At 34.7% G+C, this 20,556-nt stretch overlaps 2 protein-coding genes across 2 annotated transcripts; both read left to right on the top strand.

Annotated features, from left to right (window-relative positions):
* The first annotated feature begins 1,251 nt into the window (after positions 1-1,251).
* LOC109136369 (probable carboxylesterase 120) lies at positions 1,252-7,513 on the top strand. The gene is made up of 2 exons (XM_019252414.3): positions 1,252-1,820; positions 6,950-7,513. Exons 1-2 carry the CDS (start codon positions 1,308-1,310, stop codon positions 7,511-7,513), a joined length of 1,077 nt encoding a protein of 358 aa, XP_019107959.3. The 5' UTR covers positions 1,252-1,307.
* A 2,428-nt stretch (positions 7,514-9,941) lies between these two features.
* LOC109136368 (probable carboxylesterase 120) lies at positions 9,942-11,276 on the top strand. Its single transcript, XM_019252413.2, has one exon. The coding sequence runs from the start codon at positions 10,071-10,073 to the stop codon at positions 11,115-11,117; it is 1,047 nt and encodes a 348-aa protein (XP_019107958.1). The 5' UTR covers positions 9,942-10,070; the 3' UTR covers positions 11,118-11,276.
* The last annotated feature ends 9,280 nt before the right edge of the window (positions 11,277-20,556 follow it).

Here is a 20,556-nt window from a genome sequence, read left to right as displayed (position 1 = left end):
CTCATCAATATTTCCTTTATTTTATTATAATGAATATGGAGTACTATTTTTTAAGTGAAAGTATTGGGTCAGACCGTCTGACCCAATAGTTTCCGTCGGACTGACTGAGTCCAACCTAACGCGCGCGGGTTCTCGTCGAACACAGTAGAAGCTATAAAGCAAACCAGCAACAACACCCTACTAAGATGGACTCCGGGGGTTTCGAAGCTTCGACGGCGACTGAGCACAGACGAAAACAATAACAAGAAGTACCAGAACCCTTGCTCGACGGATAAAATCATTGGTGAGGGAAGAAGGGTTTCGAAGCTTCGACGGCGACTGAGCACAGACGTGGACGAAAACAACGCGGGGAGGTGGCGCCGAGCACCGCACCACATCAGCGCGGGTGAAGAGAGAGCAAAGCAGGGACGACGATACCGCAACCATCCACAAAAACCAACAACAGGAGTAGCACCAGGTGGCTACTCAACCACAAAAGAGAAGAATCTCCGGCGAAAGAAGCGGCGAAAAGCATCAATAACAGCATCACGAAGGAGAGAGAGACAGAAACAACCGAAGACTAATGCTGTATGGAGTATCAGAGGAATGAAGAAGAAGGAGAAAACGAGAGAAAGCAGAGGTTAGTGTTTTGTTTTCTTTTCAGTTGGTCTTTGTTTTCTTTCAGTTGGACTTTCTTTTCTTTCAGTTGGACTTCCTTTTCTTTCAGTTGGACTTCCTTTTCTTTCAGTTAGACTTTCTTTTCTTTCAGTTAGACTTTCTTTTCTTTCAGTTGGACCAACTAAAAGAAATAATGGGCCAACTGAAAGAAATAATGGACTAACTGAAACAAAATGAAGACTACCTGAAGAAAAAATGTAGACTACCTGAAAAAGAATAAAGACCAACTGAAACCCAAGTAAGTCTAACTGAAGCATAAAAACCCACTGAAAAACAAAGAAGACTAACTGAAAACAAAATGAAGACTACCTGAAAAAAAATTGGAACCACCTGAAAAAAAAATGAAGACTACCTGAAAAAAAATTGGAACGACATGAAAGTACTTTGCATCGTCCATGTTTTGATAAATTTGATAGACAATATTATATTCATGAAGGTAGGATTTGATTTGTGTATTTGGCTCCTCAATCTCTACAAAGAGCAACTAGTGCAAGTTTACTCATTCATTACTCATTAAAATAGATTAATGCCAAGTTGATCTTAGTCCACTACCATCATTACACATTAATAGTTATTTAATTATTTTGTATTCTAGATGATAATAAAGAACTTTTAGTAGTTAGTAATCCAAATTGCAAAAACTTTATAAAATGAGAAATTTCACTACCAAAACAAAGATAACATTTGCCATTTTCTTACTCATTTCCCTAGTCTCAATCCAATACTACAAAGATCAAAATCATAAATCCTCAAAAAAAATGTCACTACCTAATCAAATTATTGATCCTTATCAACATCTTCACATAATCCCAAACCCAAACGGTACAATCACTCGTCTTACAGAATTCTATCCCAGCATTCCTCCCTCAGTTAGCTCATCTCTTACACTCTCCAAAGATGTTTCCATGAACTCGAATAATGGAACTTGGGTTCGAATCTTCCTTCCCCGAACTGCCATTAACGGGTCACACCCTCCCAATAGAAAACTCCCTATCGTGGTGTTTGCTCATGGTGGGGGGTTCATCCTCCACAGTGCAGCTTCCCCTGTTTTTCACAATTTTTGCTCCGAGTTGACGAGTCAACTCACCGTGTTGGTCATCTCGGTTGAGTATCGACTCGCTCCCGAGTCACGTCTCCCAGCTGCATACGACGACGTCTTGGAAGTATTACTGAACAAAATAAGAACATCAAATTGATGTAATGCAGAGAGAATATAGAGGGAGAAAGAAGAAGAGTTTATTACTGTATATCTCAAATGATTACAGCAGCTAAGAATGCTATTTATAGCTAAGAGAGAAACTAACAACTAACAGAATTAGTTACAAAGTTTGTTAGACACCTGAATCAGTTACAACTAACTCTCTATTAATAACTTAACATCCCCCCTTCAAGATGGACTTGGTGTTGTAACAAGGCCTATCTTGGAACTCAAGAAATGGTGTTGCTCAGCTCCCAAAGCTTTAGTCATGATATCAGCTAATTGAAGAGCTGATCTGACATAAAGAAGCTGAATGAAACCTGACTGCACATTCTCTCTTACATAACAAACATCCAATTTGAGATGTTTTGTTCTTTCATTCACACACTTGTTTTCAGCTATGTGTTTAACAGCTTTATTATCACAAAACACAGAAATAGGCTGAGTAGTTGTGATCCCCAAATCTTGAAGAATACCATCTAACCAAGCAATTTCACTGGTGGTTTGACTAAGACTCCTATATTCTGCTTCTGCTGAACTTTTAGAAACAACCTTTTGTTTCTTTGTTTTCCATGAAACAAGAGAGTTGCCTACAAATATGCACCAACCAGTTAAAGATCTCCCTGTGAACATACAAGTTCCCCAGTCTGCATCACTATATCCAGTAACATTGAAATCTGTGTTAGAAGAGTAAAATAGGCCATAATTTAAAGATCCTTTGAGATATCTCAGCACATGTAAAGCAGCCTTGTAGTGTGGTTGTCTAGGAGTATGTAGAAACTGACTAAGTTGCTGAACTGCATAAGAAATATCCGGCCTTGTCATGTTCAAATACAACAACTTGCCAATAATTCTCCTGTACACCTCAGCATCCTCAAGTAACTCTCCTTCTTCAAGAGAGAGTCTTAAACCTCTAGGAAGAGGAAAAGCAGAAACAAGAGCTTCTTCCATATGTGTATCCTTGAGCAAATCTAGGATATACTTTCTTTGATTCAACATAATGCCAGAAGCATGTCTTGTGACTTCAATGCCAAGAAAATACTTCAATTCACCTAGATCCTTGATAGTAAAGGCTGAATGTAAATCAGTTTTCAGTTGAGAAATAAGATCAAGATCATTGCCTGTGATCAAGAGATCATCTACATAAGCCACCACTGCTATGAAAGATGTGTCTACTGTTTTTGTAAATAGAGAAGTGTCACTAGCAGATTGTATATAACCCTGTTGTAACAAAAACTTGCTGAGTTCTATATTCCACTGTCTGCTTGCTTGTCTCAAGCCATATAAAGACCTTTTAAGCTTGCAAACCAAACCTGTACAGTCCTTTTTGTAACCTTTGGGAGGTAACATATACACTTCTTCATCAATAAAGCCATGAAGAAAGGCATTATTGATGTCCAACTGGTGTAAAAACCATCCTTTTGCTGCAGCTAAAGCAATCAACACCCTAACTGTACTGAACTTTGCTACTGGACTGTATGTGGATTTAAAATCCTTGCCAGCAATTTGCTTGTCACCTCTGGCAACTAATCTGGCTTTACATCTTTCTACAGTCCCATCAGCTTTATACTTCACTTTGTAAACCCATTTGCAATCTATCACATGCTTATCAGCAGGTAAAGGAACCAAATCCCATGTTTCATTATTTTCTAGGGCATCCAGTTCTTGTTGCATAGCTTGAATCCATTGTGGTTCAGTTTTAGCTTGTTCATAAGATACAGGCTCTTTAACACAAAGCATTTGTTGAAGATTATTTAAAGAAGTAGTATCAAGATGAGATAGACTAGGTTCAGTATGAACATTAAAAGATAAGGATTTTGTAGATTCATCATGTTTCAAGGAATTAGGAAGAACAAAATCTTGGAACTTAGAAGGTAATTTGTGAACTCTGGTAGATTGTCTAGGTGGTGGTATAGAAAGAGAAGAAAGATTGTGAGTAGGAGCAGTAGAAGGTAAAGGAGAATCAGTAGAAGAAATAGGAGAATCATTATTGTGAAAAATAGGTATGTGATGAACAGAATTGTTTGAGTCAGCTGGAGAAGAAGAAGAAGAATCAGGAATGACATTAGGAATAGAAGGAGAATGAGAAGAAGAATCTGTAGATGAAAGAGGTGTAGTAGAAGATGCTGTAGTGCCATAGAAAGGAAAAGAAGAAGAAGATACAGATGGTTGGTGTGAGAAATCAGGAGATGAATCTTTGTGAAAAGGAAATACAGTTTCCTTGAACAAAACATCTCTACTAAGAATGATCTTGTGCTGCTCAAGATCATATAATTTGTAGCCTTTTTGACCAAAAGGATAACCAAGCAATATACACCTTTTAGCCCTAGGTGCAAATTTGTCAGTACTTTGAAAGAGGATAACACAAACAACCTATGACTCTAAGGTGAGAATAATCAACAGGTTTGCCCATAAGTGTTTCATAGGGTGTTTTCCAATTCAAAACAGAACTAGGCATAAGGTTGATGAGAAAAGTAGCAGTGAGTAAACAATCTCCCCAAAATTTAATTGGCAAATTTGCATGAAATTGAAGGGCTCTAGCAGTTTCTAACAAATGCTTATGTTTTCTTTCTACCCTCCCATTTTGTTGTGGGTTTCCAGGGATAGATTTGTGATGTATAATTCCTTTTTCAGCAAACAAAGTAAGACAACAATCTTTGACAATCTCAGTGCCATTATCTGTCCTAATGATTTGGACAGTGGTGTTGAAATGATTGGTAACATAAGCTAAAAAGGCACTCACAACAGGAGCTACTTGTAGCTTATTTGAGATTAAATGAGTCCAAGTAGTTCTTGTGCAATCATCTAGTATGGTGAGAAAGTAAGTAGCACCTGAAAGACAAGGTGTTCTATAGGGCCCCCATAGATCTATATGCACCAAATCAAATGGTTTATGTGCATGAGAAGCAGAAAGAGAATAAGGAAGTTTATGGTGTTTGGCTAAGACACAAGCTTCACAATCAAACATATCTTGACCATTAATATCAAAAGGAACAACCAAATGTTTCATATTATTGATTGAAATGTGTCCTAATCTTGCATGGAAAATACACAGATTAGGCTGTACATTAGAACTATTAACAGAAGAGAATTTCTCAGGAGAGATTACATTTGGTGTTGAATTTTCAGAAGAAGAACTAGCAGGGAAAGAAGGTTGTAAAGCAGCTGTGAATGTGTAGAGACCAAGATGTCTTGTGCCAAGAGCCTTGACTTCTTTAGTCAAAAGGTCCTGAAATAGGCAGAAATTTTGTTTAAAACATGCCATAAGATGATTTTGATCAAGTAATTTACCTACAGAAAGTAGGTTATGATGAAAAGTTGGCACAAACAGCACATCATGAAGAATAATGTTTGGTGTTAATTGAATTGAGCCTGTCTTATGAACTAAGATAACTGTTCCATTAGGTAAGCCAATTTTAACTGGTTTGTTCAATGTGGTAAGACATTTAAACATAGTGATAGAAGAAGCCATGTGATCAGCAGCACCAGTGTCAATTATCCAAGTATCAGAAGAACAACAAGAAGTAGTATGAGCTGCAAGTAATATACCTGCAAAGTTAACTGAAGAGTGTAACTCAGTAGGTGAAGACTGAGATCCTCCAGCTATACCTTGCTGTGCTAGCTTGAGATATTGTTGACAGAAATTCATCATTTGTGGATCAATCATAAGAGCTGAGGAAGATCTAGGAGAAGAAGAAACTTCCAGTGGTGAATTGCCAAGAATTCCAGAAGATGAATCATTGACATGAACATTTGCAGCCAATTTTCCTTTACTCTTCAAAGCTGTATACCAGTCAGGGTATCCAACTAGCTTAAAACAAGTGTCAATAGTATGACCTTTGATTTTACAATGCTCACAAAACCTTTCAGATTTGTCAAACTTCATTTTCTTGAAATCCTTCTTTCCAGATGAAGAAGAGGATATGTTGTAAGAAGCTTTTGAATTAGGCTTTCCAGCATAGAAAGCACTTGATTCAGATGAAGGAAATGAAGCAGAATTCTTAAGTTGAAGTTGTTTTTCAACTTGTTGCAAGGTATAATAAACCTTGTTCACAAGAGGTAAAGGATCAGTGCTAAGTATGTTAGTTTTCACCTGATCATATGATTCATTCAAGCCAGCAAGAAACTGCATCAGTTTAAGTCTTTGATCAGCATCAAAAATCTTCTTCAATATTCCACATGAACATTTAGAAATAGCACCACAAGTACAATCTGGTAAGCCTTCCAAAGCATTCAGTTCATCCCAAGAGCGTTTCAATTTGCCATAATGCTCAGCAATTGAATTATTATCTTGCTGTAATAAAGCAATAGAACGATGTAACTGAAAAATTTGAGGAACGTTTGTAGATCCATACCTCTCAGTAATTTCAAGCCATAATTGACGAGATGAAATTACAAACAGAAAATTCTCAGCTATAGATTTTTCAATTGAATTCAAAATCCATGTCATCACCATGTAATCATTTCGTATCCATTTTTGGAGGTCTTTTGAAGTTGAATCTGGCTTCAATAAAGTTCCATCAATGAAACACAACTTGTTGCGAGCAATCAAAGACATGCGTATACTTCTACTCCAATTGAGAAAATTACTGCCATTAAAGGAATGTGCAGTCAAAGAAAGAGATGGATTATCACTTCCATGGAGGAAATAATGATCATCAATGTTCGAATTGTTGTTCTGAGTAGAACTATCATTCGAATTTGCAGAAGTTGTCATTGTGAATCAATTGAAGATTTAAAGAAATCAATTGAAAAAATCAATCAGAATGTAATCTGAAAAAATAGAAGAATAAGAGAGAGATTATAGAAGAATAAGAGAAGTTTGAAAGATTTCAAACAACGAGATTGCGGAAGATAAATGAGCTACCATAAGCTCTGATACCATGAACAAAATAAGAACATCAAATTGATGTAATGCAGAGAGAATATAGAGGGAGAAAGAAGAAGAGTTTATTACTGTATATCTCAAATGATTACAGCAGCTAAGAATGCTATTTATAGCTAAGAGAGAAACTAACAACTAACAGAATTAGTTACAAAGTTTGTTAGACACCTGAATCAGTTACAACTAACTCTCTATTAATAACTTAACAATTACGTTGGGTGAAAGAAGGTAAAGATGATTGGGTAAAAGAGCACGGTAATTTTTCGAGGTGCGTTCTGATGGGACAGAGTGCAGGGGCTAATATTGTGTATAATGCTGGATTGAAGGCATTAGATCAGGTCAATGATTTGAGACCGTTGACCATCATGGGTTTGATCTTGATCCAGCCGTTCTTTGGTGGGCTTGATAGAACCGGATCGGAGGTTAGATTGGTCAATGACCCGTATTTGCCACTTGTGGTCAATGATTTGACATGGGACCTTGCATTGCCCATTGAAGCCGACCGCGGTCATGAGTTTTGTGATCCAATAACCCGTGGAGGATCCAATAAATTAAGTCTATTTAATGATATGGGCTGGCGGGTTGTGGTAGTGGGTTGTGATGACGACCCTCTTTTGGATCGACAAGTAGAATTGGTTAAATTGTTTGAGAGCAAAAGTGTTATTGTAAATTTCACAATTAGCGATGGAGGTCATCATGGTGTATTTGCATCTGACCCTATCAAACGTAGTGAATTGTTTGTGATTTTAGAAAAGTTTCTAGGGAATTTGTAATTTTCATCAACTTATGTAGTAGTAAAAAAATTTCTTTTGGACTTAAGTCCAATTGTTTGTTTTTTTTGATGTTAGAAAGCGATTAACTACAATATCGTAAATAAGATTTAATTTTAAGTATTGACCGTCACCTTCTTAATAATTTACTAACTAACGTAGCTGAAATTTGTCGAATTAAAGTCCATTTTTATTATAAAAAGTAAATAACAGATCATACAAATTGGAATGCAGTTATTTACAAATCACTTCTTCTAACTTTCAGTTTATGTTGTTCAAAATTATCATTTGATAAAGATGAAAATGTGGCTCCTAAGTTGGAAACCACTCGATAGTTTCCTATTGATCACTTAAAGTAGCGAGTGGGAATGTGGGATGATTGAAGTCATAAAAGCAAGTGAGATGGTTGAAGGCTTGAAGCATCAAGCATGCATGATTGGGCCATGAGGCAAATTCCAATTTGAGCTAGACTTCCTGAAGCGTGCAATAGTTTCCTCAGATTCTTTAGTTTGGGCTACATGTACTTGGACCGCCAGGCCCATAAGACTGCAACGTCGCTCGGGTCATTACTCATTACAAATTTGTTATTCCCTTTCCAAAGTTGTCAAATTACAGTAACATCTTCAAACAAATAGCACATACATTTTATAAGGAGATTTCATAATTAATCGTAAGATTCTAGTAAAATTTTAATTTAAAGAATGATTCCACACTATTTGTAGAGACACTATTTGTAGAGATAAGTAAAACAAGGAGTAGCTTGAAATACATCCCAGAAAAGACTAAGAGTATCTTTTTGTTTACCAAAAATAAATCCATACATCCATGATCCATCTTCCACATACACCTTATAGCTTATATCAGCAAATCTAGTTATGGAGTATGCATCTCCTTTTTAGAAAATTCAAAAACATATTATGATCTCTTTAGATAAAATTTATTTGATCACTCATCACACTTATCTATATAATCTATACTAATATATTAAAAGGAGTGCCAAAACAAGAAACGGTGCCACGTTGCGCTCTCCCTAAGGGCGTTTTACTCCACGTAATTCACAACAATAAAAAAAAGTTAGAAATTACATAGTATAAGGTTTGATCCCGGGACCTCAAGAACATATACTAAAGTCTTAACCACTCGACCAAATAACATTTAGTGTTATCATCTTAAACTATAATATTAATGATTGAAAATTTTCCTTACTCGGAGTGTAGCCCGGGACTAATTACTAGTAAATATATTAAAAGGCGTGCGTGACAATGTATACACGCCACGTGGCGCCTCTATTACTCTCCATTAGAATTGTCCAATGTGTACATAAGCCATGTCAATTAATAAAAATGAAATTAACTTGCAACAATATTTGAACTTGTGACATCTTGCTATTATAAATGACACAATTACCAACTCAACCAACTTTTAATCATGCTTTAAGTATCCATATTATTATATTTGTACCTTTTAAATGTTGAGTTTTCCTTAATATATTTTAGTGGAAATGGGAAAAAATGTATATCAAGTTCGAAAACACAATACCGACCCGGGGCAATGTCCGGGCACAAATACTAATTAGGTTCTTAAAACAAAGTTCTTAAAAGTAACTTAAATGATAAGAAAAATTTTCACCTCTAAGAAGAGCAACCGATAAGGTGAAACTCCTATTAATTACACGAACTATATATTACTTCGGAAAAGAATTAGCCAACCCCTATGGCACTACATATGTAGAATATGCGAATTAAGTACTACTCTAAAAAGTAGAATAGTGTGGAGACTATACTAAATATGAATATTCAATTTTGGCATTGTATTTCCATTTTAAAACACTACAAAAACAATAAGCTAATAGAAGTATTTGATAAGTTGTCCAATGGGTCGGGCTCATCCAGCCTGGCCCATTTAAATTTAGCATATAGCGCGGCCCAGACCGACAAAGTAAGGCCCGATCCGGCCCTAGTCTAGCTCGTTGAACACCTCTATTAATGACTATAAGGCTCCGTTTGGTAGGATGTAAAATATTTTTAGTGTAAAATGATTTTTATGGAAAACAATATACAATGTAAAACACAATTCCAAAATTAGTTTTTCGTTGTTTGTTTCCATGTAAGAAAATTGATGACATGAAAGGAAAATGAAAGGGGAAGTAAGAAGGTAGTGAGAGGAATGTACAAAAGAGATAATGAAAACAGTTTTCCCTTCATTTTGAAGGGAAAATGGTTTTTCATCACTGTGAGTGTAATTTTACCCCAAGGAAATATTGTTTTACACTATTTTCCAACCAAACAATACAAAACTGAAAATAGAGAAAAACATTTTTCCAGAAAAACGTTTTACTTTCCTACCAGACGGAGCCTAAGTCAATAATACCCATACTAAGAATATCACTCATTAATTATTATAACTCTATAATTGACTATAGTGTGTAATGACTCTGATGTCTTAATCACTGCCTAAAATATCATTGATGTCCACACCTTATCATCATCTACTAGTACACTTCTCTAATCACTATTCATCAATGAAGCTTCAAACATAATATCCAGCACAAACAAAAGCCATGGAATACCCAACTAAAGTACTACTCTTTTTCCTCCAATTCACAATCTTAACCCTCCATATCCAAGCTCTAGATCAAACTAATTCATCCAAACCTCAAAATTCCACCACTGATCCTTACAAGTTACTCCACATTATCCAAAACCCAGACGGGTCACTCACTCGTATCAAAGACTACTATCCAACAGTCCCACCCAACACTTCTTCTTCTATTTCTTTCTCCAAAGACGTCCCTCTCAACCGGGACAAGAATACGTGGATCCGACTCTACTTACCCAACAACTCCAAACACGTAAACCTTCCCATTATAATCTACGCTCATGGTGGAGGTTTCATTCTCCTAAGCACGGCTACACCCAACTTCGATTCATTTCTTTCTAACACGGCGAGACAACTCGGCGTGTTAGTCGTTTCTGTCGAATACCGGCTTGCACCCGAGCACCGTCTACCGGCTGCATACAACGACGTGTTGGAGGCCTTGTTTTGGGTGAAGGGAAAAAAGGATGAGTGGGTTAAAAAATATGGGGATGTTTCAAAGTGCATTATTATGGGGGAGAGTGCAGGTGGCAACATTGCGTACATTGTTGGATTAAAAGCATCTATTTTAACCCGTCAGTTAAACCCGTTAGTCATTAAGGGTTTGGTTTTGATCCAACCGTTTTTTGGTGGCGTAACCCGAACCCGATCCGAGTTAAAACTTCCTGATTCGGCTGGTTTACCTTTAGTGATCACTGATTTAATGTGGAACTTGTCTTTACCACTCGGGGCAAATAGGAACCATCCGTATTGTAACCCCGTTATCGGGGCCGGGTCAAGTAAGTTGGAAAAGGTTAAAAAGTTGGGTTGGCGGGTTGCGATAGCGGGTTGTGATGGAGACAGACTCTATGATAAGCAAGTTGAGGTGTTTAAGTTATTGGAAAGACGTGGGGTGGATGTTGTTGGTAATTTTAGTAAGGGAGATTATCACGGTGTCTTTGTTACCGAGACAACTAAAGCTTTATTGTTTTTTGAATTTATGCGAAGTGTATTTTATTCTTATCTTGCTTAATGAAAGCTACTTATGCTATGTAAAACAAAGGGAGGAGTTATAACAAAATAGCCAACTTCACGAGATCTGCAACTTGAAAAATCTTGGGAGTATGCATGATTTGTTACATAGTTTATCTTTTTTTAAAAAAATATTATTGTAGATTCAATGATCCAATTATTTTGTAATGGCAACTTTGATACATCAAATCAATGGCACACATGTGACCAAGTTCCGAAGTAAACAAAATCCAATTACTCACCATTGTATATTTGCAACTCTAACGGTCCGTTTGATAGTTGGTCATAAATGGTGGTAATGGGAATGAATTCGTGTGTAAATTTGTGAAAAATATCATTGTACATTCCCATGGTAATGCTAATTTATCCTAAAGTGTCCACTTTCCTTCTTGAATTTTCATTCCCATCCAATACCACCTTGTAGGGTGGTAATGAGTGGTAATGAAAATTGCTCCCCCTTGGGAACAAAAACACAAGTTTAGGGGTGAGATAGCTTGCTCATGGAGAAAAAATGTCTCTCCATGGAAATTTTAAGGGTGCTTCCCTAATAAAATTACACTTAAAATTCATTCCCATTACCACAATTTATTAACAACTACCAAACGGGCCGTAAAGGCTACATACATCAAATCATTAATTGAAAAAAAATTAAACAGATCTATGATTAGCCGACTATTTAATTAATCGATCAATTTAAAGTGCTCGAAAAACTTGATATTTTAAGCGTCTTTCAAGAAAATCGGAGAAATCTTACTCTGAGATGGTTAAATGTTGTAATAAAGTTTCTAAGGGACATAACAAAATTTGCCTAGTGAGTAGATTACCATATCATAATATAATAGTTCCTCTGTTTCAAAATATAGTTTCCATTTTCATTTTGAGTGTCCCAAATATAGTTCTTGATTCTATTAACATGTTCTCCCCACCTTATTTCAGCTCAGTTCAGTTACAATCAGTTCAGTTCAGCTGCAATTAGTTCAGTTCAGTTCCGTCATTTAATTCTCTAATAATAAAAAACGATAATTATTATAATTATCATTATTATTATTACTACTATTACTATTATAAATATTAATATCATGATTAAAATTATATATTATTCTTATTATTTTAATATTGCTAATTATTGTTTTGCTAATACTTTTTTATATGATTCGTCTAATTATATTGAAATGATAATTTAGGCCTTAGAAGTACACATTGCAATAATATTTGTCATTGTTCAATAATACTTGCATGTCATTGTTGAGATTAAAAAAAATACACATTTTGATAGTTGAATTACTAGACAAAATCATAGTACTATCGAACATTAACTAGTTTTCATTATCGGTTAATTATTATTTTATTTAATAACTTATTATTATAAATAAATCATTATTATGAATTTATTATTAATTAAATAATATTGTATTATATTATCATCACCACTATTTGTTATAATTTAACTAAGTTCAGTTCAGTTCGGTTGCAATTAGTTTAGTTGCAATCAGTTCAGTTCAGTTGTTTTATGCCGAAGAGAACAGACCCGTAGTTTCACATTTTTCCATGCTTTGTCTAGAAAAATCGTGTTCCCGTCATTTAGTTGTCTTTTGAATTTTGTTTTTTGCTTTGCTTATTCAACCAAAGTGTTACCATTAATGCTCTTTCACCAATTATTCTCCATTCTATATCCTAAAATCATCTTTTCCATATAACATTTATTTAAAATAAACAAAAAATATTTATCATCCCTCTTGGATTCTACTTACCTCAAAACCCGTAAAAAATAAAATCGTGAACTATATTTTGGGACACATGGAGTAATTATTAATGGTGAATTAAATTCCATCATAAATTGAGTTTTTTTAGGTGACTGCACCCCCTTTCCCATACTCCATTAGAGCAACAAGTACAATGGGGTTCACGGGAGGGCTCTTAACTAGCTCTCTAAGGAGAGAGAAAAGGACAGCTGCTTTTTACCCCCAATACAACAATAGGGCTATTTGGTGTGTTTTGAGTGTATCTTCTTGAATACACTTTGAAAAGTGGATGAGATACCATTTGGAAGAAATGGGACACAACTTTTCGTTGCCCCCAACCCATCAATTATTGACACATAGCACAAAGGATGAGTTTGATTAATTGACACGGGAACTATTACTAGAGGTGTTCATAAAAAATCAAAATCGAAAAATCGGTTTAAATGGGTGGTAACCGTATCGAGAATAAAAAATTTAACAGTACGGTTACCAAACCGACAAAAATAACGGTTAAACGTTACTGTTATGATTTTTGAGAGAACAGTTTCCCGAAAAATCGAAATAGTTTTTTCCTCTATCTCATTATTGTGAAACATTTTCCGACAATTAAATTAATTTTTAATATTTGTCACAAACTAACAACAATTAGAGAAAGTATGTGATTGATTAGAAACTCTAGTACTAATATAAATACTACAATTAGGAAATGGAGTGAATTCTTAATGTTATTTATGTTTTCCAATGAATTTATTATCCACTTTATAATACCTTTCATATTAGAGTATATATAATATTAAATTATATACAAGAAAATAGAAAATATCACTAGTGGAAGAAAGCTCATCTGATGCAGTCAAAATCGGGTATAATGATTCAATTTTAGTCCAATCGAATGGGCTCGCAGCAGATCCAATATATTTACTGATCCGGTTCTAAGGTAAAACCGGACCAGTTAATCACATTAACTGGTCTGGTTTTTGCCTCAAAACCGCAGCAGATTGTCGAAATTCATGTCAAAAAAGGGTGCAGACCTACAAGCTACAGGTCTGCACTACATTTCACATCTCACCCTCACTTATGTGTTGGTGGAATACAGTACTCAAAGTCTAACAAATATAAAAAAAAACATATATATACAAAAATAATACATTATACATAGAAACAAAAATTATACAAAATACATGTATATGAAACTAAACATAAATACATAGAAACAACATTTTAATATAAATAAAGAAAATTGCACAAATACACAAAAATAACAATTTAACATATATACAAAAAATTAAAATATATGAAGTTTACCACTTATAGAATATATACGGAAAAAGAATACGAAAATTAGATTGTAAAGATTTTACCACATATACAATAATAATTTTTTATATCTGCACACCAACAACATACAACATTTATTTTGCAAACCACATCTTAGAAGTTATAGGCGTGTCGCACACCTAACAAAAATAAATAACCTAAGTAATCTCCTAACTATATAGTAGGGTAAGTCAGGATCGATCCCACAAAGAGAAATTTGTTCTATGATTAGTCCTTAAATAATAGTAAGACTAAAAGATGTTAATATTAAGAACGATCGAATGAACTATACTAATCAATATATAAATAAAAGACTCTACAATTAAGTATCTCCACTAGCATGAAGTAATACAAAATCATACTTACCCCAAACTAATCAATTAAATGTTCATAAGTAAAAGTCCACCCTATAAAATACCATAAAGCTCTCTCGAATATCTATGGCTTTCCTAATATGCACTCAACCCTACTCCCGTGGAATCATGCAAATTAAAGACATTGAACGCGACACTGTAACATCCTAACAATCCATTCTACCTACTCTTGTGGAGAACTTTATGTCCTTAATTGAAATATTCCAATACTCCCGTTGTGATCAAGACAATGGAATCAGAACAATACTAGTTATCCCTAATCTAATATTGAAATATGCACAATCAATTAAGCAAGAACTACTATTAACAATAAATATGAGAATTTAAAGAAATAATCATGAATTAAATCAAGCTAGGATTCAAATTAGTCATAGATAAAAAAGAACTACTCAAGCTAAGCATAATTGAAATAAATAAATAAACTAGAGAACAATAGTTAATGTTCATAATAGAAAACAAAGAGAAAAAAAGAAGAAAATAAATACTTGAATTAAGGGAAAAAAGGTAGAGTCTTGAAGAACAATGAAGATCTACAAGTTTCTCTCTCTAACTTTTCTCTAGAAACCCTAAATAAGTGTGTACCGTAGACTCTCTCCCATCATTAAACAAATAAAAGAGTATTTATAACTTCCTAAAATAATAAATAACCTACTTCGTAAAATGTATCATGGAGCAGACCACTACGGACATGTCAATAATGACACAGACGAGTTGACCTGTAATCATAAAATGTAATATATGAAACTAAGTTACTGCTTTGAAGAAATTAGAGTGACGCGGACGTGTTAATTGTGACACAGACGTGTTAAATGTGACACGGATGTGTTGTCCTGTAATCGTCAGATTCCTCAACTCAACTTTGAACAGCTTTAACTTTTGATATGAAGCTTCGTTTGGCGCATGTAATATATCATTGGAAATATCTTAAAGTCTACTTTCCAACCCAATTGAAATCACTTCATTATCACTTTTGTGTCAAAAGTTATGGGTATCATGGTGTAGAGGTGTCATATTTCACGCAAGTATATATATAAAATCCTTTGTATCTTCTTCAATTCCAATCCGTTTTGAGCACATGATATACCGTTTTGATGGTAATACAAGTGTCTTAATCATAACATCTTTAAAAAGGAGTCCAAAAAACACCAAATAATCCGTGAAAACATTGTAGCTTATATAAAGGGACCTAAATATGTATAAATGCAATGTAAATGCTCTAATGCTACATGAAAATGCACCCTAATATGCAACTAAATGATGTTAGAATATGTACTTATCAAGAAACAAATCCAGACTAATGAAGTAGAAGAAAGATTGCAACATATACAAAAACTGGTTAACGCAAAGAAAAATTGAGAAGCATCCACTCACTAAGTATACGAAAATTACAACATATACGAAGAAACGAAAATTAGAAAATGAAGAAACTAAAAAATACTGTCCAGATAAAACGATAAAACGAAAATTAAGAGTTCGAACACAAAATCAAACGAAAATGGAAGCCTAAAAGAACGAAACGAAAATGGAAGCCTAAAAGAACGAAACAAAAATGGAAGCCTAAAAAACGAAATAAAAACCTACACCCAAAACCCGATCTAAAAACTAAATCCCAAAATAAACGAAAAAGAAACCAACACCTATAACCAGATCCAAAAACTAAATCACATAAAAACTCAAACGGACCAATTTCTTGTGTACATATCTTCGATTCTTCGTTCTTCGTTTTGCTCTTCATTTCATTTCTTCGTTCTTCATTTTCGATCTTCATTTTCGCTCTTCATTTTCGTTCTTCGTTCTTCGTTTTGTGAGGGAGGAGTAGAGAGGAGAGAGAGAGGTGGTGGCATTTATGAGAGGTGAAAGGAGGGAGCTTAGGAAGGTGAGAGAGAGGTGGTGGCATTTATGAGAGGTGAAAGGAGGGAGCTTAGGAAGCTGTGTGAGAATTATTTGGGCTTATTAGGGATCTCCTGCGGGGTGTGAGGGAGGAGTAGAGAGGAGTGAGAGAGAGAGGAGGGAGATTAGGGTTTGATATTTTTAAGGGAGGAGAGAGATGATGTATGGGGAGTCTAAAAAGAGATGTGTTGGGCCTTCATCCACGCTTTGGGCCTGTACAAAGATGCGCGTTATTTTGGGACTGAGCTCGTTTTTGTTTTAGAAAAAATAACGGAAAATCTGATCCGGTCTTGTGAACCGGCTTAGATTTTAGAAAACCGTGTCGCATCAGTTTCTACAATCTGATCCGGTTCACTAAAGGACCGGATCAGATTTTCCGCGCAGCTTTCTCTCCCATTTTTTTAATTGATTTTAGGATGCGGTTTTGTAAAAACCGAATCTGTTACTAAGTTATAGATAAGGTTTTTCCACTAGTGTATATTTGAAATATTAAGAAAAATATAATAGTATAACTTGAATAACGGTTAATGGTTAACCGCCGAACCGTATTGAAATAACGGCTAATCGGTTTAAACAGTTACGGTTCACATAAAGAGCGAGCTGAAACTTTCGGTTATTGGACGAAAATGTCGTTCTGGATCGGTTAACTACCCATGAACACCACTAACTATTACATAGTGAAAAATAGAATGGGAAACTCTTTAAAGAGTTTTATTACTGTTTGGTGTTTTTTAGATATTAATTATTTAGACTAGCTTGAACTTTTGAAGAGAGAGAGAGAGAGAGAGAGTGTGTGTCGGGGGTAGATGAGGGTGTGCCAAAATTATAAGGGCCCTTACATTATTTTTAAGAAATTTACTTCATTTTTTGAGGAAATCACTCTTGTTTTGCACTCTTAATAAATTTCTCAATTATCAATCTCTAAATCTTCAACCTTCCATCTTTAATGCTCCAACCTTCCATATTTATTCTTTTATAAATTTTGGGGCCTAATTTTCATATTAGAACAGAGGCCCCCAAATATTAAAGATGGGCCTGGAGAGAGTAAAGAGTTCATTTCAGAGTCATACCATTGTATATTCCTCTGTTGTTTTAAATTGTAACGTTTCGTTTTTCACGTTTGACGGGACACTTCTTTAGACGTTGATATCTCTAATTAATAAGTAAAAAAAACTATAAAAATTTAATTTTTAGAATCCTTGCATTGAGACGAATCTAACAAGATTCATATGTTATTTCTTATATAACGATGTAATATAGCGTAACAAAGTTGGTTGATCAATAGTGACAAAATAAAATGATGCAATAAAAAAATAAAGGAAATATATATTACTATACATATAATTTTCGATCAAAACAATATACACGTTCGAAAATAAAATTTGTTCTTCAAATAGAAAATAAGATTTGTACCTTCTATTTTATTTTGACACAAATGAGGGTGCACACTCTCTACAAACAAAGTAAACAAAGCAAAACATGGTTGAGTGAACTTCGTCTACTCAATTACTGTCAATATGTCATCAAACTTTTTTTTTTAAGGGGAATGTCATCAAACTTTTAAAGTGGGGTTTTTCTTCTCACAATCACATACTTCTTCCTTACCAAAAAAAAAAATATCAACAATATGATGTACCGATTATTAACTTGTTGAAGAAGGTGAAATAGCTGATGTGACACTAATCGAAAGAGTTGTCATTATTTCATTGGTTGTTTTGTAATATTTATTTAATTTTTTTTAAAAAAAGATGTTTGTTACTTTTTCTCTCCTCTTGCTTCCCCTCCACTAATCTCACTTACCTCACAAGTCACAACTGTTTTACCTCCTTTGTTGCCCTGCTTCGCCGGAACACCGGAGCCAAGCCACTGAGCCACGTCCACGAAGAGATACTGCCCCCGAAACAACCCCTCGTTATTCACATCGCCGGAATCATCAACTACAATCGACGAAAACAACATAGTACACCCAGTACTATTGGGTGAGTTTAACGCGGTCTGGAGCTGGAGTCTCAAGCAGAGACTTTGCAAAGTCTCATTGGGTCTGATGCGATAAACTGCCAAAAAATGGAAGTGAGTCTCGCGTAGAGTTTTGATTTGTAAAACTCTGACAAAGACTCCTTTAACACTATTAGCATGGCCCACCAACAAAATGCAACGGATACTTTGTCCAATTGCACAAATTCAACGGCTAAATTTTAACAGTTATAAATTTTAGTAATAAAAAATGTCATGATCTGTATAATTTATTGTATAATAATTTGTAATAATGCCTATAAATAACTCTTTGGGTACAACTTTTTTTTTACATTCTCTATATTCTCCCATATCAATTTCCCTTTTATCTCTATTCTCTCAAAAAAAAAAAAAATCTATCTATTATATTTTTAATGGATCCAAATCAGAATTTTGATTTAAACTCCCTTATGAGTATGTTTCAAAATAATCCTCAATTTCAGACATTTTTAGCTCAACAAAATCAATATCAAAATTCCCAAAATTCCCAAAATACAAATTTTTCTAACCCAATCCCACTAGTATGGGTAATGCACAAGTGCAAAATTTACCCAATTTCTCCAAACTCCAAATAACCAATATACTCCTACTACTCAAAGTATTGACCAACCTCCTTTACCCCTATTAGTATTGGGTCCAATTCCGACAACGCATTTGTAGATAATGCGGGTATTGAAGAGGCGGAGAATATTGATGTTACAACAACTACTCGTACTGCTGCTGTACTACATCACGTCGCAAAGTAAGTCAAACTAAAGAGAAAAAGGGTTAACTTGGACGATAGAAGATGAAACACTTCTTGGTATTGCATGGATTAATACTACCAAAGATGAAGTGAATGGCAATGCACAAAGAGCCGATGCATATTGGGGGAAAATTTGTGCATTCTTCAATGAAAATAGGCAAACAAATCAAGCTGAACGAGAGGTAAACCCTTGCAAAACATTGGTGGGCAATTATAATGCACTGAAAAGTTTGCAGGGTGTTATGCCAAGTATGAAAAGAGAAGTGGGTTTAATGAAGCTTTGAAGCTCTCGGAGGCTCGTGCACTTTACCAAAGTCTCTACAATTCCAAGTTTCAATACGATCATGTGTGGAGTATTGTGTGTGAAACTAATAAGTTCAAAGCTGAACTAAAGAGCAAACGTAAGAAAGACAACGATAGTGATTCGTCAAAAAGGAACAAGATTTCTGAATCAGGAGACTACACAGCAAGCGGGGAGGATGTTGAGGGTTTTGATGAAGTTGATGAGGCCCGACCAAACAGGTCAACAAGCTGCAAAGAAACAACTAGCTGCACAGAGAAAGGGAAAAAGCACCAAAGTGATCATAGTGAAGCCATATCAGTTGCAAAAGATATTCAAGAGTCACGTGACATCAATATGATCGTATGCAGATTTAAAGGAGCAGGAGCTTGAAACCAACTACTCTGTGCCGATGTCACCAAAGATGGCTCCTTTGCAAAGAAAGATTCATGAGAAGAAGTTGCAAGCACTTGCAAAAAATATGGATGGACTTTTGATGATTAGGTTGCTTACAACTTGCAAAATTTGATTATGTTTATTAATGTTTATTTATGTTGTTTTAATATATTGTAGCTATGTTTCAGTAAAGCATGTTTTTATTTCATGAACTTATGTTACTTCTTAATATTAATAATAATTAATTATTTCCTTTATTAACATTAAGTATGATAATTATTAGTAATATTATTAATAAATAATCATAATAATAATGGTGAATTGATTCCAATTTCAATGAGTTGTCACCTCCAAGTCTATATCAGTACATGACTTGTTACCTCACATCCATCTTTTCAGTAACTTTGTCAGATATAATTGCACTATTTTTTGAATTATTGTACCAAAGATCAGTGCATTATTGTTGTAGTACTCATTACAGTGATTGAATTATTTGAATGTTGTGCATTGAATTACTAAATTCCACAACTTCTATATATTTACCCATTTCTGAACTCAAATTCTCATAGCAAACTATCCACAAATCCTCTCAAAAATTTAAAACCTCAAGTCATACTGATATGTCATACTTTAACCCTCCCAACACATTCGATGAATTGTACAATCAAACGTATGATTCATAC

The sequence above is a fragment of the Beta vulgaris genome, chromosome 3 (assembly GCF_026745355.1).
Source record: "Beta vulgaris subsp. vulgaris cultivar EL10 chromosome 3, EL10.2, whole genome shotgun sequence".
Taxonomy (NCBI): Eukaryota; Viridiplantae; Streptophyta; class Magnoliopsida; order Caryophyllales; family Amaranthaceae; genus Beta; species Beta vulgaris.
This window is presented reverse-complemented; position numbering and strand designations above follow the sequence as displayed.